Source organism: Hibiscus syriacus, unplaced genomic scaffold (genome assembly GCF_006381635.1).
Source record: "Hibiscus syriacus cultivar Baekdansim isolate YM2019G1 unplaced genomic scaffold, ASM638163v2 tig00111847_pilon, whole genome shotgun sequence".
In the NCBI taxonomy this organism is placed as follows: domain Eukaryota; kingdom Viridiplantae; phylum Streptophyta; class Magnoliopsida; order Malvales; family Malvaceae; genus Hibiscus; species Hibiscus syriacus.
In genome coordinates this window covers 1,275,009-1,296,227 of record NW_024063200.1, presented here as the reverse complement: position 1 = coordinate 1,296,227, position 21,219 = coordinate 1,275,009, and the positions used below count along the sequence as shown (strand labels likewise).

The following is a 21,219-nucleotide window of genomic DNA, read 5'->3' as shown; positions in this document are numbered from 1 at the left end:
AGTAAAAGAATTTATTGATAAAAAATTATAAATACTATAAAAATATATTATGAGATGATAATTTTAATTTAATTTATTCAATCTATAATATTAAGATTCAAAATCTTCATTCTGATTGTTAGAAACAAGAGTGTACTAAATTTTTTTGTTTAACCATTGGTATTTAATATATTGATAGAATATTCTGGATTAAATTTTACACAAATATCTATTATAGGAATAATCTTTTCAATTTGGTTTGTTCGCTTTGTAAATATCATAATTCAAACTCTGGACTTTATTTAAAGTGTTTAATTTACCATCTCATCAGACCAATTGTACGTCGGTACTAATTTGACAAAATGCATTTATGTGATATGATATAGTATACATTATACATATATGGGCTTTTTTGGAAGAATGTTTTTCACTCAGAAAATGTATGATACACGTATAGGGAAATGTATGTAGAAATCAGAAAATAGTAGAACCGTGTCTACACATACATTCAGGTACTGGAGATGCAATCACATCTTTGTCTCTCTCCTTCTTCCTTAGCTCTAGCTTTATTGATTTACTATGCATTGATCTTGTGATCCTACTCAATTCTTCATCTGCGATAGATGAATCTTCAAACAACGGAAACATTATTCTTTTGTTAGGCCATATGTTTTTCCTATGTCCCATGTACGCTCGATGTCCTCGTAAGGCTCGCCCCATGTTCCCACTATGGGACGGTATAAAAACGTCGTTGTTAAAATATACGACTTAGTCGATCGTCGATAGAGCCGAGGAGATATTGAGGAACGACGAGAGTTCACCGTCGTGTGCCAACATTTTTCTTCCGAACAAAATTCGGGAACTTGGCAGCTAGTGGTGCCAAAGCTTTAGTGCCACCAAACGACTCTCATCCCGCGATGTAAAATCGAGTAATTTTTAGTGCGCCTAAGGCCTTTAAAATCCTACAACAAAATAAGCTTTGATGCCCAACTATCCTTCAACACATAGACATTCTGATCAAAAGAAATTGGAAGGTAAAGATTCAGAACATACCGAGGGAGGCCAACTGCGTCGCAGATTTCATTACCAAGATAATGAGGAACCAGCAAGAAGAAACAGTCTTTCTGCACATTTACCCTAAGGAAGCTGAAGAGCTAATTAGAGCAGATACAACATACTTCTAATAGGCATATTCTCCTGTATTAAACAAAAAAAAATAAGCTTTGATGTCATTTACCTTTCAACTTTGAAATTCGAGTCCAGCCAAATAAACGAATGGATATTTTATAGTTACCTTGACATCTCTAGTGCATTTATAGGGCACAATCCCGAGAGGTGTCGTTGACTATAACTCATGTTAAATCTCCCGGTGAGATACTGAGGCTGAGGTTTTTGAATCTGGGTTACGATTTTGTCGAATTCGGAACCTAATCCGGTGAGACATCCAGTTCGAACCCACACATCTTTCTCAAGACGTAGATAAAGGGCTACATATAGACCTTCAATCCACATTCTTCTCGCTAGCTGATTCTCAACCTTGAGAATTGGCTTGAAAAATCTCAGAGCATTGAATGCTACCTGGAGAATTTGAGTTAGATACAAATTTTGGATGCGAATATTTCAAGAAAAATGAAAAGATCGATAACCAAACATGAAGTACCTTGCACCTAAGCTTTTGCAAATCAAATGGAAGATTCTTGGAGAGCTTAGAATACACTCCTTTTAGTACAAGAACACATTCTTTATTAAGCTGAAAACAAAGATAATATACAATGAGGTTTCGATATTCGTGTATTTGTTTCGTATCGAATCGAATTCTGCTTACTTGTTTGAGGAATTTAGCACAAATCCAAGAAGGGGGAACGCCGTAAGGAATCTGTGTGATAATGGTTTGTTTAGAAACCAAATAAGACGATGGTAACGAAGATACAACCCTTACATCAGTTCTTAAAGTCTTCTTGAACCCTTACACAATGGTTTGTTTGGCTTGAAAGTTGGCAAAGTTGACATCTTTGGTTGGTGGCTAACTTATTGGAAAATTCATCTTGGTTGGTGACCAACTTATTAAAAAATTCATCTTTGGTAGGTGGCCAACTTTGTACATGGCAATTTCATCTTTGGTCCCAAAAATATTAGGTTATTTATAAGTTTAGCCCTTAAAACTCAACTATAAATAAGACTAAGTATTTCATTAGAAATCATCCCAAAACAAGTTTTTTGTTCCTCTTGTTTTTTTTCATTCTCTCACTTTGGGAATTCTAAAGAATTCCATTTGTTGTAATATTTGTTGATAGTGAAGTTATCATCCGGTGTGGTGCCCGAGGAGTAGACGATATTCTCGTCGAACCTCGTAAATTTGGTGTGTTCTCTCCTTTATTGTTTTTTATTTGGTTTTTCCTAGTTTGACGGGTTTATCTGCTGTGCAACCTTTGGTGGTTTTGATCTTGATATTTTAGGTCAATTTTGAAACTACGTGTGGAAAATAACCCGATTTCCCCAGCAATTGGCATCAGAGCTTCAGTTGAGGTTATTCTCGTGGTCCTGTTACTGAAAAGATACAGTTTGTGCTATTGAATATTGTTCGTTAGAATTAAAATGCCAAAATACGGATCAGTTGAAACATCAAGCTCTTTATCTAGACCGGTAAGGAGGATAATGTCAAATGCAAATTTCTTGGTGGAGTTGTTCGATGGATCCGGTCATTTTGGTATGTGGCAAGGCGAGGTGTTAGACGCTTTATTCCAACAAGGACTAGACATCGCCATTGAGGAAGAAAAGCCTGAATATATGGAGGAGAAATAATGGGGAACAATAAATCGTTTGGCGTGCAGCACGATTCGATCTTGTCTTTCCAGGGAGCAGAAGTATGGCTACAAGAATGAGACTTCTGTAAGTAAGATGTGGAAAGCATTGGAGGAAAAATTCCTAAAGTAAAGTTCTCATAATCGTCTCCACATGAAGAAAAGATTATTTAGATTTGATTATCAACAAGGCATCAATATGAATGAATACATCACTGCATTCAATGAGCTAGTGGCAGACTTATTGGGCATTGATGAAACCTTCAAAGATGAAGATTTGTCTTTGATGATGTTGTCATCTCTTCCAGATGAATTTGAGCACCTTGAGACAACGTTACTTCATGGTAAGGATAATATTACCCTTAAAGATGTAACTGTTACTTTGTATAGTTATGAGCTCAGAAAGAAAACCAAGAAGGAGAGCAAGTACGAAGCAGCGGAGCAGCGGAGCCATGGTGGCAAGAGGTCGCTCGAAAAGTCAAAGCCAAAGTGGAGAGGGAGATCAAGACGAAGTCCAGACTGGGAAAAGATGAATGTGCCTTTTGTCATGAGAAAGGCCACAGGAAGAAAGATTGTTCGAAGCTGAAGAAGAAAGGAAAAGCTGCTCCAGATGCATGTGTTGCTATGACAAATCATTGGTTGCTTTATCAATAACATTCCATTCAGATGAATGGATATTAGATTCGGGTTGTATTTATCATATGTCCCCTAATCGGGAGTGGTTCTCCGATTTAGTAGAACTAAATGCAGGAGTTGTTTATATGGGCAATGATAATGCCTGTAAAACTGTTGAGATAGGTTCAATTTGATTAAAGAATCAAGATGGATCAACCAGAGGTCTAACTGATGTCCACTTCATGCCCAATTTGAAGAAAAATCTCATCTTGTTGGGAGCCTTGGAATCCAAAGGCTCAATAGTCACTATGAGAGATGGAGTTTAAAAAGTCACATCTGGCGCACTTATGATGATGAAGGGCATTAGGAAAAATAATTTGTATTACTACCAAGGTAGTACAATTATTGGAGCAGTTGCAGTAGCTTCCTGAGGTGATGATTTGGACACAACTCAGTTGTGGCATATGCGGTTGGGACATACTGGAGAGAAATCCAAATTATGGCAAAGAAATGATTGTTGAAATATATATATATATAACACTAAAAAATATATACATATATAAAATAATAGAAAGTAACATGCATATAACAAGAATAATAAAGTAGGAAAAAATTATTTAGGGGAGTGAATTAAATATTTAAAAAAATGAACACGCCTCGGGGGTAGATCTAGGTTTGAAACTTCAAAACCCCACCCCTTTTTGGTTATATGCGCAACCCACGTTTGGGTTATTCGAACCAAATCTCAAGAAAATAACGTGCACATGCGAGAAATGAACGAACCAATGTAAAAAGGATGCTACCTTTTATTTCCTTTTCGAATCGTTTACAATAGATTTGCCTTTGTATTTTCGTGCTTTCCTCTGTGTTTTGTGTGTAAATCGATGTTACAATAGTGAGTTACAATGGCTATTTATAGTGCTTGTGGATCCTCTTTAGGAGTTTAAATCATAGTAGAACTCTATCCTATTTTTAGGAGTTTGAATCCTAGCAAAATTATTCCTATTTTTAGGAGTTGAATCCTGGTAGGACAAAAAGGTGTGTTGACAGAGGTATGGTCTGGAAAACTGCTACTGATTATGATTCCATACATGTATTTGGGCCACTGTTTAATATAATGTGGAGAATCCAAGCTTGATCCGAGAGCAGAGAAGACTTTCTTTATGGAATCACCCATTGAGTGAAGGGATTTCGCCTTCGGTGTTTAAACACCAAGAAGATAATTTGTAATAGAGATGTTACCTTTGATGAATCTGTCCTAGTAAAGAAGGTAACAATGAAGCTATCCAGACAAGTAGCACTCTGCAGCAGGTGGAGCATACTCCAAAATAGTGGAGTTTCAGCAGACAATGAACCCAGAAGTTAATGCAACTGATTCTTCAAATCCAATAGAAGAATCAGAAGATGAAGAGGTTAAAACCCAATAACCATTGGAGACGCCAGAACCACTTGCAGTTAGAAGGCCAATGAGAGAAATTTATAGACCTGCTCGATTTGTTGATATGTGGCCTATGCTCTTCCAGTTGTGATGATGATATCCCTATCACTTACCAATATGCAATACAAAGCTTGGAAAGTGATAAGTGGAAAAGAGCCATGGATGAAGAAATGCAATCTCTCCAAAAGAACAACACTTGGAAATTGACACAATTATCGAAAGGTAAAAGAGCAATTTGATGCAAGTGGGTATTTGCAAAGAAAGATGGATCTCAACAAGAAAGTGTCGCTACAAGGCAAGGTTGGTAGCTAAAGGCTACGCTTAAAAGGAGGGAATCGACTAAAATGAAGTATTTTCCCCTTGTGAAGCATTCCTCCATTAGAATATTGTTGGCCTTGGTAGCACAGTTGAATTTGGAGCTAGCTCAACTTGATGTAATGACGGCTTTCTTGCACGGTGATTAGAAGAGGAGATCTATATAACTCATCTAGAAGGATACAAAGATGGTGGTTGTGAGAAATGTGTTTGTAAGATGAACAAATCACTATATGGATTGAAGCAATCTCTGAGGTAGTGGTACAAGCGATTTGATAGCTTTATGAGGAGGCAAAAGTACACTAGAAGTAAATATGATCATTGTGTGTATTTACAAAAGCTCAAAGATGTATCTTTCATTTATATTCTCTTGTACATTGACGATGTTGATCGCTTTGAAGAGTCAAAGGAGATAGACAAATTAAAGGCTCAATTGAATCAAGAGTTTGAGATGAAAGATCTACGTGAGGCCAAGAAGATTCTTGTATGGAGATTAATAGAGATAGACAGATGAAAGCTTTGTTTAACTCAGAAGTAGTATCTGAGAAAGGTATTACAATGTTTTGGCATGAATGAAAATACCAAACAAGTAAGTATCCAACTAGCTTCTCATTTGAAACTTAGTTCTCAGTTATCTCCTAAAACTAACGAAGAACTAGAGTATATGGCAAAAGTTCCATATGCTAATACAGTTGGGAGCTTGATGTATGGAATGGTGTGTATGTGTCCTGACATTTCACAAGAGGTTGGAGTTGTGAGAAGGTAAATGCATGGTCCTAGAAAAGGACATTGACAAGCTGTGAAATAGATTATACGGTATCTCCAACAAACCGTGAATGTTGGTTTAGTGTTTGAACAGGATGAAACACTTGGTCAGTGTGTGGTTGGATATGTTGATTCTGACTATACTGGTGATTTGGATAAGCGTCGATCAATTACTTGGTATTTGTTTACTCTTGCTAAAGCCCCAGTAAGTTGGAAGTCTACTTTGCAATCTACGGTGGCTTTATCTACTACAGAGGCAGAATACATGGCAGTTTCAGAGGATGTGAAGGAAGCAATTGGCTTAATGGGTGATGGAAGACTTGAGAGTTGTTCAAAGTCACATTAGTCTCTATTGTGACATTCAGAACGCTATTCACTTAGCGAAAATCAAGTCTACCATTCAAGGACTAAGCATATCGACGTAATGTATCACTTTGTGTGGGAGATCTTTAAAGAATGAAAGATTCTACTTTAGAAAATTACAACCACAGAAAATCTTGTAGATATGATGACCAAGGTGGTAACAATAATCAAGTTCAATCATTGTTTGAACTTGATTAACATCCTGAAAGTATGAACACCTTCAGTTGTGTGGCGCTTCTGAGCGTAATTAGAGGCACTACATTAAAATAAATTCATCAAATTTGGGGAGTTGAAGAAGTTGAGTAAGCTTGGTAATTTCAAGTCAAGGTGGAGATTTGTTATGTTTGGCTTGAAAGTTGGCAAAGTTGACATCTTTGGTTGGTGGCCAACTTATTGGAAAAATAATCTTGGTTTGTGGCCAACTTATTGGAAAATTCATCTTTGGTAGGTGGCCAACTTTACACCTGGGAATTTCATCTTTGGTCCCTAAAATATTAGATTATTTATAAGTTGGTCCTTAACTATAAATAGGCCTAAGTATTTTATTAGAAATCATCCCAAAACAAGTTCTCTCTTCCTCTTGTTTTCTTCATTCTCTCACTTTGGGAATTCTAAAGAATTCATTTGTTGTAATATTAGTTGATAGTGAAGTTATCATCCAGTGCGGTGCCGAGGAGTAGACGATATTCTCGTCGAACCTCGTAAATTGGTGTGTTCTCTCCTTTGTTGTTTTTTATTTGGGTTTTTCATTGTGTTTCAATATTCAATAGTTTGACGGGTTTATCCGCTGTGCAAACTTTGGTGGTTTTGATCTTGACATTTTAGGTCAATTTTGAAACTATGTGTGGGAAATAACCTGGTTTCCCTAACAAGATGGCACAACTAAAGCAGTTTGAGGATTCGAGCGATAACAACGGCATTGATGATTTGATTTCGTTGTTGATTCAATCCCCCGGCGGCAACGACGACCAAGAATCTGATCTTCTCAATCGAAATTTTTGCAGATCTTTGATGTACCTCATTGTCGAATCCAAGCAAGGACGGTTGCCATTTCCATCGGGTTGTTTTCAGAACTCGGTTTCTTGTTCTGATAAATTCCGCCAATTCTGGGTTGAATCTCGTTGTTGGAGTTCAACCCAGAAAGTAAGATGCCAAGATGATTTTAGAGTAGGGAAAAGGTAAAGAGTGGGGTAGATTGGGGAAATTGTTGGAGATTCAATAGAAGTACATTGGATTAAATCATGGGAATTTGGGAAGAATATGAAGATGGAGACCCCAAGAAAGTGAAGGAAAATAGGAAGGAAAGGAAGAAGATTGAGAGGGAAGGGGATGTTTTCTTGGAAGAACAGAGTGATGGTAACGGTGAAACTGATGAGAACAGTTGAGTCAATGATCTTGGACTCGGGGTTAAGCTCAGTAATGGATTCTTGATGATCCTTCCTAACGCTCTTGCCATTGACAATGAGAACCACGATGTGAAGAATCTGAAGAACCAGTGGTAGTTATCCAGTAGCACAAATAGTTAAATTACCGGGAAAACTTGAATATGACACAATTTTATGAGTTATGGAATTATTATAAAATAATCATTAACATATTAAACGATTAGAAAATCATATTCGATAAATCTTTTTCAATTTTTTAATAATCATTAAATTTTATTAAACTATTAAAAATAATTACTAAATATAATGAATTATTATTAAATGATTATTAAGATTTTCAAACCTTATCATTATTATTATCACCATGATCATTTTATAATAATTAGATGAATTCAATGATTATTTTATAATTTTCAAAATTATAGTAGCTAAAACAATAATTTGACTATATATTAGGGAGCTCTAGTATAGTTTAACCATTTTAGAATGCAACACATAGCAGCCTCTACTCCAGGCCCGCTCTCCATTTTAGAATGATAGCAATGTCTAACAGTAACATTTCTGACTTTTCTCTTTTATTTTCGAAGGATTCGTCACAAGGCCCCATCAACTTTGTGTTTGATTTGGATTTTGTCTTGCAAAATAATGTGGTTATGAAATTATCAATGTTTAGTAAAATAATTTATCTTAAAATTTAGGATAAAGTACATAAATAGTCCCTAATTATAGGATATTACTGTATTAAGTCTTTTAACTACTAAAAGTTACAAAATAATCCTTCGGCTATAGAATGTTACTTTGTTAAGTCCCTCAACTATTAAAAGTTACAAAATGGTCACCAGACTATTTATTATGTTCCAAGCTCGTCTTTTTCCGTTAAAAATTGGTGGTACCTAAGTTGGACGTTAATATGATGGATGAGATATGAGTTGTTTGAAATTTTAGGATTATATTTTATTATATCACAATCGACAGGTTAACATTTAATTAAGAATATCATCATTTTTAACGAAAAAATGACGTGTTTGGAACATGATAATAGTTGGGTGACCTTTTGGTAGCTTTTAATAGTCGAATGATTCAACAAAGCAACACTCTATAGTCGAATGACTATTTTGCAACTTTTAATAGTCGAGGAACTTAACAAAGTAATACCCTATAATCGGGAGACCATTTTTATACTTTACCCTAAAATTTATTTTAAATATATAAAATCTGAAAAATTGTTTTAATTTTTAAGGATGATATTTATTTTTATGATTTTGTCAATTTGAAAAGGATTTATTTTTAAAATAATAAATTGTACGATACATTACTTATATTAGTTTTACTTTCTTTATTATTATTATTTGTAATAATCAATACTAATAATTTTATTTTTACATTACCTTTAATGTTGTAGTAGTTTGCAAACATAATCCAAATAATTAATATCAGCATAGCCTTAACGTTGTTTAGTGTCGAATAACATGTGCTACGAAACATTTTATATATATATATATATTAAATAATATGATAGGATTACAAGATAATAATTTTTTAGATTATTACTTAGTTATTAATAATATACATAAATTTTGCATACTTAAATTCGGGAGCTATAAGAAGAAGAAACACTCTTTTATTATTAAAAACGTTTAAAGAGTTTAACATTAAAGATATATATTTTTAAGAAAATACTTAAAATTAAATTAAGTTCACAAATAATTTTAAAAATTATAATTTTAATCATCTTCCTGTAAAAAAATTAAGATTCAAAATAATAATGAAAGATTATTCGAAAGAAACTTATATTAGACTATTAAACTCAAACTCAAACTGTAACACCTCGAATCTCAAGTTAGTAGTTTCATGTCAACCCGAGTGGGTTTAGACAAATCTATAAGCATTGTAATAAGACTTGGACCAAGTTAACCTTTAGTTGGATTTTGCTTTGGCCCAACATGTGATGAAAAATGGTGTTTTAAAATTGTAATCAAAATAAGGAGGACCAAAAAAGTAGTTTGATCTTTTTATTTCAAAGGCTAATTTCCCATTAAGGGTGATGACTTCACGTCTGAAACACCCCTTTCATATCTCATTTCACCATTCCTTTTGTCTTCTTCCTCCCAATTCAAACTCCATTGCTTCCTTAGACTCTTGTGAAAATGTGCAAACTTTGTAGTATTTCAAACCTCTACTAACAACAACAACGTAAGAGCTTCGATCTCCTCATTCTAAGCTTCAATTCAAACTATCTATAACAAGTTTTGGTTAAGGATACCAAATATGGGTTTAGTGGGGGTTTCAAAAACCTAGAGATACCAGCTCGTTTTTTGAAGGGATTCAAGCCTCAAGAAATGTTCTAAACTCCTTTCTAAACTCCCCAACAACGTTAGCAATCCTTGTGTTTAATTCTTGTCTAGTGAGATAAGTTGGAGAAAGCTCCAAGGCTAAAGGAAATGAGAAGTTAGTGTTTGGTTGAATTTTGGGAGTTTCCAACAGCCTAAAAATCCAAGGTAACTCACTTCTTACTCAACTCTATCACGTGTAGGTCATTAGATGTGTTTTGGTAGGTTGCATGAGTTATGAAGCATGTTCATGGTAGGTTCAATATTTAGTGTTTTTAGCGTGTTATGGCCTTATTATGACCCTTAATGTTAGACATAACACTCTAATAACATTTGGGGACCTCAGTAGGAAGTTTGAGAGTGTTGGAGAGGCATTTTGGTGCTCAAAACAGAGCATTTATGAGCATGAAGATCGGTACTGAAAGAACAATACCGACATTGTTCTTCAGGTGTTAAAAAAAGGGATTTAAGGATAGAAGTATTGATACTTATGCATTGGGTATCGATATTGTAGGTAAGGTATCGATACTCGCAGGGTGGTATCGATACTGAGTTCACTTAGTAGACTTCAGTGGTTATTTTTTGTATTAATACTCCTAAGAGTATCGAGAAACCCAAGGGTAGAGTACTGATACTCCCAAAAAATCGATACTTAGATATTTTTTAAAACATCAAAGCCAAATTTGGTATCGATACTTAGGCAAGTATCGATACTCAAACCAGAGTATCAATACCATCCCTTTGTTATTAGCCTTCAATAAGTCAGTAGTATTGATATCCAGAGGTTAGCATCGATACCCAGAGGTCAATATCGATACCGAGGACTTAGTACTGGTACCCACAAACAATTTGGATAAAAAACCCAAGACTTTTAAGGGGTAGACTTTGAAGCACTCAATAACACCAGATTACCATGAAATAAAACTACAAGTAAGAATAATAATAATCTCATAACAACAAGAGAAAATAACAATTAGGATGATATAAAATTAGCATTGTTTGACGCTCGGGTTACAGTTAGGACACCCGAGTTTCTCTAGTATATATGATCGTGCAATTCGGATATTCGGTCAGTGCCAAGGCACTTTAGTAGTCGACTGGGCGCATATGCCCCAAGACTCGACAGAGTAACTTGGCGGGTGTACGTTTCCAATGTAGCTCCGAATCTTACCCAAATACGCAAGGATATTTAGGAAAGCCAGAGGGGTGTGTGAGCTCCGAGATGCAGAACCTTTAGCTACACCATGATGCCTACCTCAGCATGTTAAATTAGTATTCCCATGTTTCATACATGTGCCACTAGCATGCGCATTTAGTGAATGCATGTAGTATAGTACATTTATTAGTGAGGCACTGAGCTTGCAAGCTCAATGTTCAAAATGTGTTTCCATGCGCAAGTTCTTAGGAGGTTGTTCGAGGAGCGTTATTGTCACCAAATATCCCAACATAGTCGAGGTACCAAAGTACATCTTGCTTTAGTTTAGAGGGCATATACTATTGTAGACTATTTGTATTTAAATGTAACTTTATTTTGATTTTAAACTCAATGTATTTATTATGGATGATTTGGGAGCTCCCTATATTTTGTAAACTTTGAATTATCACGTTTTGTTTTATTTTACTTGGGATGGATTTTATATAGTATTTTACAATTGTTTTACAGAAAATTTTTGGGTGAGTGACTATGGTGGTCCCTGTGACATCATGATTCACTGATATTCGGGTTAAACTAGATTAGGGTGTTACACAAACCTTTAAACATGTTTAAAAGAGAAGAGTTAATTGTATCATATATTCTCAAATTATGATTTTTATTATAAATTAGTCCCTAAAGTTTTAAATATTTCAATTTCATCTCTAAACTATGACTATCATTCTAAATTAATCTTCAAACTTTTGAATATTTCATTTTCTTCCTCAAACTATGATCTTCGTTATAAATTGATCCCCAAACTTTTAGACACATTTTCATTTCATTCCAAACAATACTTATATATTACTCACATCATTTATTAATAAAATTGTTAGGTCAAGTTATATTATTATATATTTGAAAAAAATAAAATTTAGGTTGAAATATGCTTGAAACTAATTTATATTTCGATGACTTTGGGGATGAAATTGAAAGATTCAAAACTTTAGGGACCAATTTAGAATAAGGGTCATAATTTAGAGATGAAATTGAAATTTAAAAAAAAATATTTATTTTAAATAATATGAGGTAAGTACAAGATAATATCTCTTCTAAAGATGACTCACAATTATTTGACATGCTTATACCCATAGCGTACTTGAACCTGAGACCTTAAAAAATAACAAAATTCATTTATCATCGATGTCACTTAATTCGTACATATCTTTAATTTATTCCTAAATTTAAGTAATATAGATAGATACATTTTTTAAATATGATTTGATCATGTTTATGTCGAAGGGTTTTATGTTTTTAATAAACTCGAATTTAGTATTTATAGAATTTAAAATAAACAAATTAAACACAAGTAAGAGAATAAAAGAATAAAAGATAAAACAAACACTAATTGAGATATGTTGTTAACGTTATGTTACGTTGACGATGACATATTGATTGTTATCAATATCCTTTTCTCTCTCAAATAATTGAATTTGATTCTCTATTAAGTTATATATTCTTGTTTATATTTTTTAATATTTTAATATTATTTTAAATTATGATTTTTATTTTAAATTAGTTCCTAAATTTTTAAGATATATGTGTTCAACATAAATATATTTTTACTCATGTTTATATATGTGACAAACATAAATACTTAAAAGGTATAACATCAAAAAAGTCTTGAACATTTGACTAAATAATTATGTTAATCCTTTTTTAGCATTATATTCTACACATTTTATTTTAAGGTAAAATTAACATTTGACTAAATAGTCATTTTAGCACTTATTCTTTTTATCTAAAGCATTTTAACTTTTAACATTTTTATTTTAAGATAAAAAACATTATTTTAGGATATTAATCGTTTGTTAATTAACTATTTTCGTTAAAAAATCTTTTTAATTCAAAATAAAACAGTAAAGATAAAAATAACTTAAAAAAAGAATAAGAATATAAGCAACTATTTAGTCCAACGCAATTTCTTTCCATTATGTATAATTAAACCAACTAAATAATTGAATTTGCATAACACAATGAACAATGTGGTAAGTGACAGAGATTCTTATACATATGTTCATGAAAAACATTTCGACATTCGCGTGAATCTGAAAACCGAGCAAAAGACAAGAATCTCACTTTCAATACTGAGGAAGTTCAACAAATGCCAAATTCCAAAGGCACCTAAAGCTGTTCATTTGTGAAGAAAAAAAAACACCACTTAGAAAAACACTATTTTAGTATGCCATTACAAAAAATTGAGCACACCAGTGATGAATTCATTCCTTGGACTTCTTTTTCTTTTTAGTTTCACTTGCAGCAGTCCCTTCATCTTTGCTCTTCTTTTTCTTCTTCTTGGCCGTTCCGTCTTGCTCAGTGTTTGTCTTCTCCGGTGTGAGATAATGATCTTCCTCTATCTTTCTCTTCTCTTTTTTCTTTTTCTTCTCTGATTTAGCATCCTCTGAAGCATCTCCATTTGTAGCAGCAACTGGGGCATCTTCGGGTTTCGACTTCTTTTTCTTGCTTTTCTTTGCGGAAGCTTCAAAAGGTGGGGCTTCTTCCATTTCCACATCTGTGCATTAAACATGATGATAGATAAGAATTTTAAATAGAAATCGTACTTGCCAAAGCCGATCGACTAACTCGGTTAAATAATCCACTTTCAGTAGGAGCTGAGATCAACTGACATCAAATTCTCCAAGGGCTCGGGTGCAAGATATCGTGTTACCGCCTTAGTTCTACCAAACATCTTAAAATAGGAAAAAATTACATTCAAAATTGTACAAAAAAAAATGGGATTGGCAGCTCCCTGTACCTTTGTTTTGAGTACTTTCAATTGCAGACTTCATAACATCAATGTTTTTTCGAGGTGCAACACCTTTGTCATAGAATTCAAGTCGTTCCTCGACTTGTTCTCGTAGTTTCTCCCCGAAAACAGTGGATCCCCTCTCTGCAACAAGAGAATTGATCAACTTATGGGAAAACTAACAGCATATATGCAAACAAAAATGAAAATTACCTGCAAAGCAATCAATTCGAGATGCAATGGAACATTTGTTTGCAAGATAGCGGGCCATTCGACCCTTGTTTTTAGCAGATGCTCGACCAATGAAAGATGAATGGAAAATAAGACCATACTTGGGTGTATTTCCTCGTGTTTTCAGTGCCCTGAAGCCACCAGCAGCAAGCAAATGGGTGAGACCAATGCCTTATAAGTACGGTTATAAAAATATCGGAAAAGAAATTAAATAGTGGACTAGGATGATTACTCAAGATCTTGAAAGCAAGACCTGAATGGCACAGCTCAACGAGGGAGATAATTTTATCAAGAACTCTGGTTGTTCACACATTTTATGACTCCACACAGTCGTAAGAAGACAAGGTGAGAAGTAAAATACCTGAAAAGGGCCTTCTCAGCACCGAGAATCTGAAGAGTGGAAGAGGGGCACTTCGCTAAAATTTGTGAGACTACCAGCATGAGAGATCAACCGTGCCCCAACAACTTCCCCGATCAATGATGCCAAATTTGGTGCAATGTCATTCATCTTTGTCACTAAATAATCATAAAGATTCTTTCTGTACTCGGCAAGATCCATTACCCTTTGAGCAAATAGCTGAACATTAATCAAATCAACTGGAGTCAAATCCTGTCCTGCAAAGGATAAAAAGAGTTAATAAATGGGGGCATGAGAAAATAAGGTTGAATTGTGGTATAAATACAAGATATCTACCCATTGATGCCTTTCCAGCTTCAACAATTTCTTTTGCTTTGTCCTCATCCCCCAGTATTTCGGTTAAGGCAGGGATGTGTTCTTCAGACAACTTTGACTTATCCTCTATAAGCTTTGCAACTCTTGCATAGAGATAATTGTCATTGACAATCTTTACCAACTCCGGAAAGTGCCATGAGTACCATTCCCTGTAGGAAGTCATCATTCAGAGGATATCCATTACATAATATCCATGCCCATACTAGTTATGGTTACAAATTAAACTAAAATAATGCTAGTTTATAACAAACCTCACTCTCATGGAAAATGAATTGATATCCTTATCAAGAGTATCAAGAAGGAAAATTGCTTGAATAACCATATTGTCCACTCGATTAACATTGAACTTAACCTTTGCTCTACTGTAACTGTGTGCCAGACCAAGCTGCGCTTTTTCTAAGTCCCCAGGCTACAAAGTTTTAAGAAAAACACATGCTTGTAGCCTTCTTATTGAAAGAAAAAAATAAAGGTGAAACATAAAGACTATACACATACCTTCAAGTCCTTGATGAATTTATCGAAATGCAACCGCACACCACGAAGAAGCTCGAGAACAAACTCTCCACTCTGGCATGTAATTTTAGTCGTTTCTGAGATGTGGGAACCCAGCTTAGGCTCTGCAACTCCGAGGCTGAACTTTGATTTCTTGCCTTCCTTGACTTTGGGGAGATTAAGCTCTAAAAAGTTCCTTAATTCATCAGTCATAAGACCTATCAATGAAACCAGATATAAACCAATGGTTAACCCAACTTACACAGCAAGCAACATCATATTATGTGCGTCTTCCAGTAGTTAGTATTCTGAAAGGATAATTCCCCAGACCAACCACACAAAAATGGCAGAATCCTTTATTTCAAGCAACCCCAAATTAAACCACAAAGTAAATATACTTGCATACAAAAAGTAATTAGCAGACACCAACAATGAAATCAGACATAATCCAATTGTTAACCTACCTTAAGCAATAAGCAACATCATATGAAATGGAAAACATTATCGATGTGTCTTTGTTTAGCTAGTATTTTAGAAGGAAAAATCACCTAGACAACCATACAAAAATGGCGGAACATTTTATTTCAAGCGAATACCAAATCGAAACAACAGATAAACATAATAATTTACCAAAAAAATTTACTTAAACTGTAAAAACTTGTATTACTAGCAAAAATCCATGCCGAAAACATAGATTGAAGAAAATTACTAGAAGGCAAAACAAAACTAAACCCAGAAGCTTGAAAAACAAACTAAAGGCGAAATCCAATTTAATACCTTCAGAAACAGAGTTGCATTGGTTGAGACCATCAATGGCGGATTCAAAAGGCTGAAAAGCAGTGAGTTGAACCACCTTACCGAACCGGTTCAGATCGGCAACCGAGTTCCTAACAGCCTCCGTGTTTTGACCGATTTCATCGAGTCCCTGAGCCTGGAATAGCGCGTACCCAGAAGATGACTCGTACAATAAGTAAAGAGCCATTGAATCAAAGGCTCCAAAAACCCACCTTTTTCGTTGGTTCGAAACAATCAAATTAACTGAAAAATGGCGGTGACTTTGGATTGGGTTCAAGTTGTTCGGTGGCTTCTGGGGGCTTTAGGGAATGGGAAGTGGCAGGCAATTAGGGTTTAAGGCATTTTATAGTGTCGCCTGCATTCATTAGTAGTAACAATATGAAATTGGTTTTAATTGTTATCATTTGTTCAATTGAGTCCTTATTAGTGTGTTCCTCCGAATCTAGGGTTTATTTTATTTTTGGTTTGTTTTTGGGCTACGAATATGTGCTATGTGGGTTTTCACTTTTGTTCAGTTGATTTTGTTTTTTGAAAATTTATATTCGAATCAAGTTTTTTAAAGATGGAGCAACAATCAAACCCTAAACTTGTCCCAATCCTAAAAAATTATTGTTTTAATTCGAATCACAAAAATTAAGTTACATAAATCACTAAAAACCATCAAATAATTTTTAAAATCAGTTGCATAATAACACTAGGTATTAATATTTTAGTAATCGGATTGTCATGTTTTATGTTTTATTGTTATAGATGATATGTCAAATTTCAAATAAATTCATAATATTTAATTATTTGATTTATATATAAAAAGATTAATAGTCAAATATATATTAATTAATACATTACTCTATATTTTCCTTTGGTAAATAAAAGTTTAGGTCATAATTGGTTTCCCAATCCAAGACCAGGGCATACCTTAAGATTTACATAAGAATTTACAGATTGTCCACTAAGAGTGACAGTAATAGGATTTAAACTTAACTTTACAAGCTCATATTTTTAAATCCTAACCATTTGTACCAACACTCATTGGCATACATTACTCTGTATCAATATGATAAACATATCAAATTGATTCAAATAATTACATATATAATCAACAAAGGTTAACACATGTCGTTGATGTGATAAATATTATATGTCAAAAATGATGACGTGACAATATTACATCATACTTTACACACGTGACAATATCAACATCAATATTTTGGACACGTAAGACTTGACATGTTAACGATGAGCATTAAACGTTTTCATCTAATCCGAGGTTATTTTAACCCATTAAGTAGTTCAAGTACTTAATATATATATATATAGTCAAACGTTAGATGAAGTTAATATTACAATGAAATATAATTAAATTAATAAAATCATTTAATTAAAATACCAATATTACACAAAAATATTATGATAACTTTAATATTATATATGTACATTTATCTATATATCACAATAACTATTAAGAAAGTATTGTAACCCTTTATCTCAACCCTAAAATTTTTCGCCGCTTACTCTAATTTTGGTTGTGAGTGGCGGCACCGACTTTAGTATTGGTCATCGTCGTTAATATTTTTTTCATCTATTTTTTATATTATATTTTATTTTTTTTTTGTCTCGTTTATTTTTTAATAACTCTATTTTTATGACACATTTTACTCTATTTTTTTGGCACGTTTTGTTTTTATTTATCTTTTTTTCTTAGGGTAATGAGGAAGTTAATTATGGGGCTCCTAATGTTAACCCTGAGACGAAACAAAGATCATATGGTCTTTGGATGGTGGTTGATACTCACCGAAAAATGAGTTCGGAACAGACCAAGCAAAAGAATGGAAATTGAGGCATTGGTAGTGGTAGATCAGGTTCTCGTTTTGCTATCTTGGAAGGAACGGAAGCTATAAGTGAGGGAGTTAGGGAAGAAAATAACTATGTTGACAAGATGAGAGAGGAATATGTTCCAGAGGAAGACAAGAAAATGGGACAACCAAGTCATAAGGGCCAAGGAGTTCAAAAATGATTGGTTAATCGTACAGTTGTCTATATGGAATCGTACCCTGACAAGAAAAATAAAGTGTCTAAAAAGGTAAGTGACCATGTTGAAATGGTCTCGATGGTGGATGGATAACATGTGGGCGTTGTTGAACATGAAATAAGGTCAGGAATGGGAAACACACTACTTTATCAATAAGGGGGCGAATATGGGGGTAAAGAGTTCACAATGAGTTAGAATTTCCAAAAACCGGGAGAACTTGGTTAAGAAAGGGAAGAAAAGCAATATAAGGAGTAGCAAGAGTAAGAAACCAATTGAGTGACAATTGAATAACCGACTAACGGTTAACGCTTGGGTTAACAATGTTGCTTACCAACTAAATTTGGAGGCAGAGGGTGAGCAACGAATTATGAGGCAATCAAGTTCATCTAACCTCTCGTCTACAAAGGAAAGTGATACGAGGAAACCTATTGAACGATGACCGCTTTCATTGTAATGGATCTAGAAGGAAGTAAGCAATTCTGTTGCAGTAAACTTACTAAAACTAAGAAAGATATTGTTGGTTGTATGCTTAAGGTTAAGAACAAAAATGAATAAGAAATGATGAAGAAAGGATGAAGAAAAGAAGGAATTAGGTTGCTGTAAATTTAGAAGGGTGAAAGGTGGAAGATGAATGCTTGGTGAAGATGACAATGGTGAAAGAACAAGTCTGGAAATTTGGTTAACAAACAAAGAACAAGGAAGAACCTATAGTAAAAAGTATAAACCCGAACCTTATACGTTCAATGTTCAAAGGACTTGGACCCGTTAGATAGCAATCTTTGAACCTGAAGTCTTACAAGTTTGACACAACAAGATCAGACTTGAAATGTAAAGAAAATAGTTCTAAGAAGAACTAACATTGAGAGAAAAACCTCACAATAATTTTTATTCATAAAATGTCTAACCTTTGTACTTACAAATTACAAAATATATAGATGAAGGAGAGATATGGCTGGCCATCACTTGTGGCTACAAAACAATCAGATTTTGAATTTAAAACTCAAATGAAAAACCACCATGTAACTCCCTTGAGTTGATGTCCATTTGTGTGGCTGATTTTGAATGCATTTAATGCATTTTGCATGTGTTAAATGAGTGGATAAGGGGGTTAAAAACCGGCCATGTATGGAGGTAAGGGTTGAGAATTCAAACAATTTCACATGTGCTTTCAGTTTGAATTCAAATCTACCCAATGATGAATTTCCACACATGTGCACAATGTCACGCATGCCATGCACTCTTCGATAGGTATATAACGCCCCAAATGTTGCTCACATGCTTGTAGGACACTCTCCCACACGTAGGACACCTTTGAGCTGCTTCTGGACTTGTTAGCTTGAATTGAGCTAGTGGAGCTGAAATCGAGCTGAACGAAGCTAAGGTGAGCTTAATTCAGCTAGTTGAAAGTGTAATGAGTTAATTTGAGCTGAGAACACTCCCTTGAGGTTCAAACAATCTAGGATTAAGACCTTAAGTTGTTGCCCTTTATTATTCCTATATGAACAACATAATAACATCCATCAAAGTATGACAAACTTATTATAAACTTACTAATAAGCTGAAAATACCATGCAAACACACTTAGGAGCTATAAAACTTATTAAAAACATAAATAAGTAATATATATATAATGCACACACTTATATACCTAATGAAACTAATGCAAATGCATATAACTACTTAGTATAACTAAGGTGATGTTACACATCAGTATGTAACACATTGAAAAGCTTAGTTTCTAAGGCATAAACATTATGGAATGATTCAGAAACTTGTAATCACTTAAGAGAAAGAGCTTCCATGAAATGATTTACCTTAGAACGTATGATAGGTCCTGTTGGTAAGACCTCCAGATCAGCTTCCTTTGCTGGCGTTGATGTGCTCACATCATCCCCCCTTCTTGAAATGATTTAACCTCAAATCTATAGAAATATCGTAAGGGGATAAATCAGAAACGTTAAATATAGCACTTACATTGAATTCACCCGGTAAGTCCAACTTGTAAGCATTATCATTCACTTTCTCCAACACTTGAAATAGACCATCTCCTCGTGGTAACAACTTAGAACATCGTTGGGCTGGAAAACGTTCCTTTCGGAAATGAACCCAAACTCAATCTCCAACATCAAAGGTAACTTGCTTTGGACCTTTATTTTCTTACTTCTCGTACTGTTGATTCCTTCGCTGTAGATTCTCCTTAACATGTTGATGCAACATTTTCACATAGTCTGCCTTAGACTTTTCGTCCCTATTCATAACCTGTTCTTGAGGCAATGGCAACAAATCCATACGAGTTAAAGGATTAAAGCCATAAACAATCTCAAATGGTGAAAATTTAGTTGCAGAATGAACAAAGTGGTTATAGGCAAACTCAACATACGACAAACAATCTTCCCATGTCTTAATGTTCTTTTTAATGATGGAACGTAATACAGTAGATAAAACTCGATTTACAACCTTAGTTTATCCATCAATTTGAGGATGACAAGTAGTGGAAAACATCAGTTTCGTTCCCAACTTGCACCAAAGAGTCCTCCATAAATGACTCAAAAACTTAACATCCCTGTCAGAAACAATAGACCTAGGAATTCCATGTAAACGAACAATCTCCTTGAAAAATAAGTTGGCCACATTAGTAATATCATCAGTTTTATGACACACAATGAAATGTGCCACCTTTGAAAACCTGTCAACCACAACAAAGATACTATCTCTACCTGTCCTAGTTCTAGGCAATCCGAACAAAAAATCCATCGAAATATCCAGCCAAGGAGAATCAGGAATAGGTAAAGGCAAATACATACAGTGTGGTAGAACCTTCGATTTTGCTTTCTTACATGTTACACAACGTTCACATATTCTTTCAACGTCCCTGCACATTTTAGGCCATGATAGATGCTCATTCAGAATGTACAACGTCTTTGTAACTCCAGAATGTCCCATAAGTCCACCTTCATATGCTTCTCGAACAAGGACTTCTCGAATTGACCCTTGAGGAATGCAGATTCTT

The 21,219-nt window shown here is 34.3% G+C and overlaps 1 protein-coding gene and 1 pseudogene across 1 annotated transcript; both read right to left on the bottom strand.

Moving 5' to 3' along the window:
• Positions 1-453: 453 nt before the first annotated feature.
• On the bottom strand, positions 454-7,732 carry LOC120172244 (annotated as a pseudogene).
• Positions 7,733-13,230: 5,498 nt separating this feature from the next.
• LOC120172190 (nucleolar protein 56-like) lies at positions 13,231-16,489 on the bottom strand. Its single transcript, XM_039179718.1, is given in 9 exon segments — positions 13,231-13,695; positions 13,939-14,073; positions 14,143-14,291; positions 14,522-14,580; positions 14,582-14,775; positions 14,855-15,042; positions 15,145-15,302; positions 15,389-15,603; positions 16,163-16,489. Coding segments are annotated over 9 exon segments (1,596 nt in total). The 5' UTR covers positions 16,368-16,489; the 3' UTR covers positions 13,231-13,402.
• Positions 16,490-21,219: the final 4,730 nt, after the last annotated feature.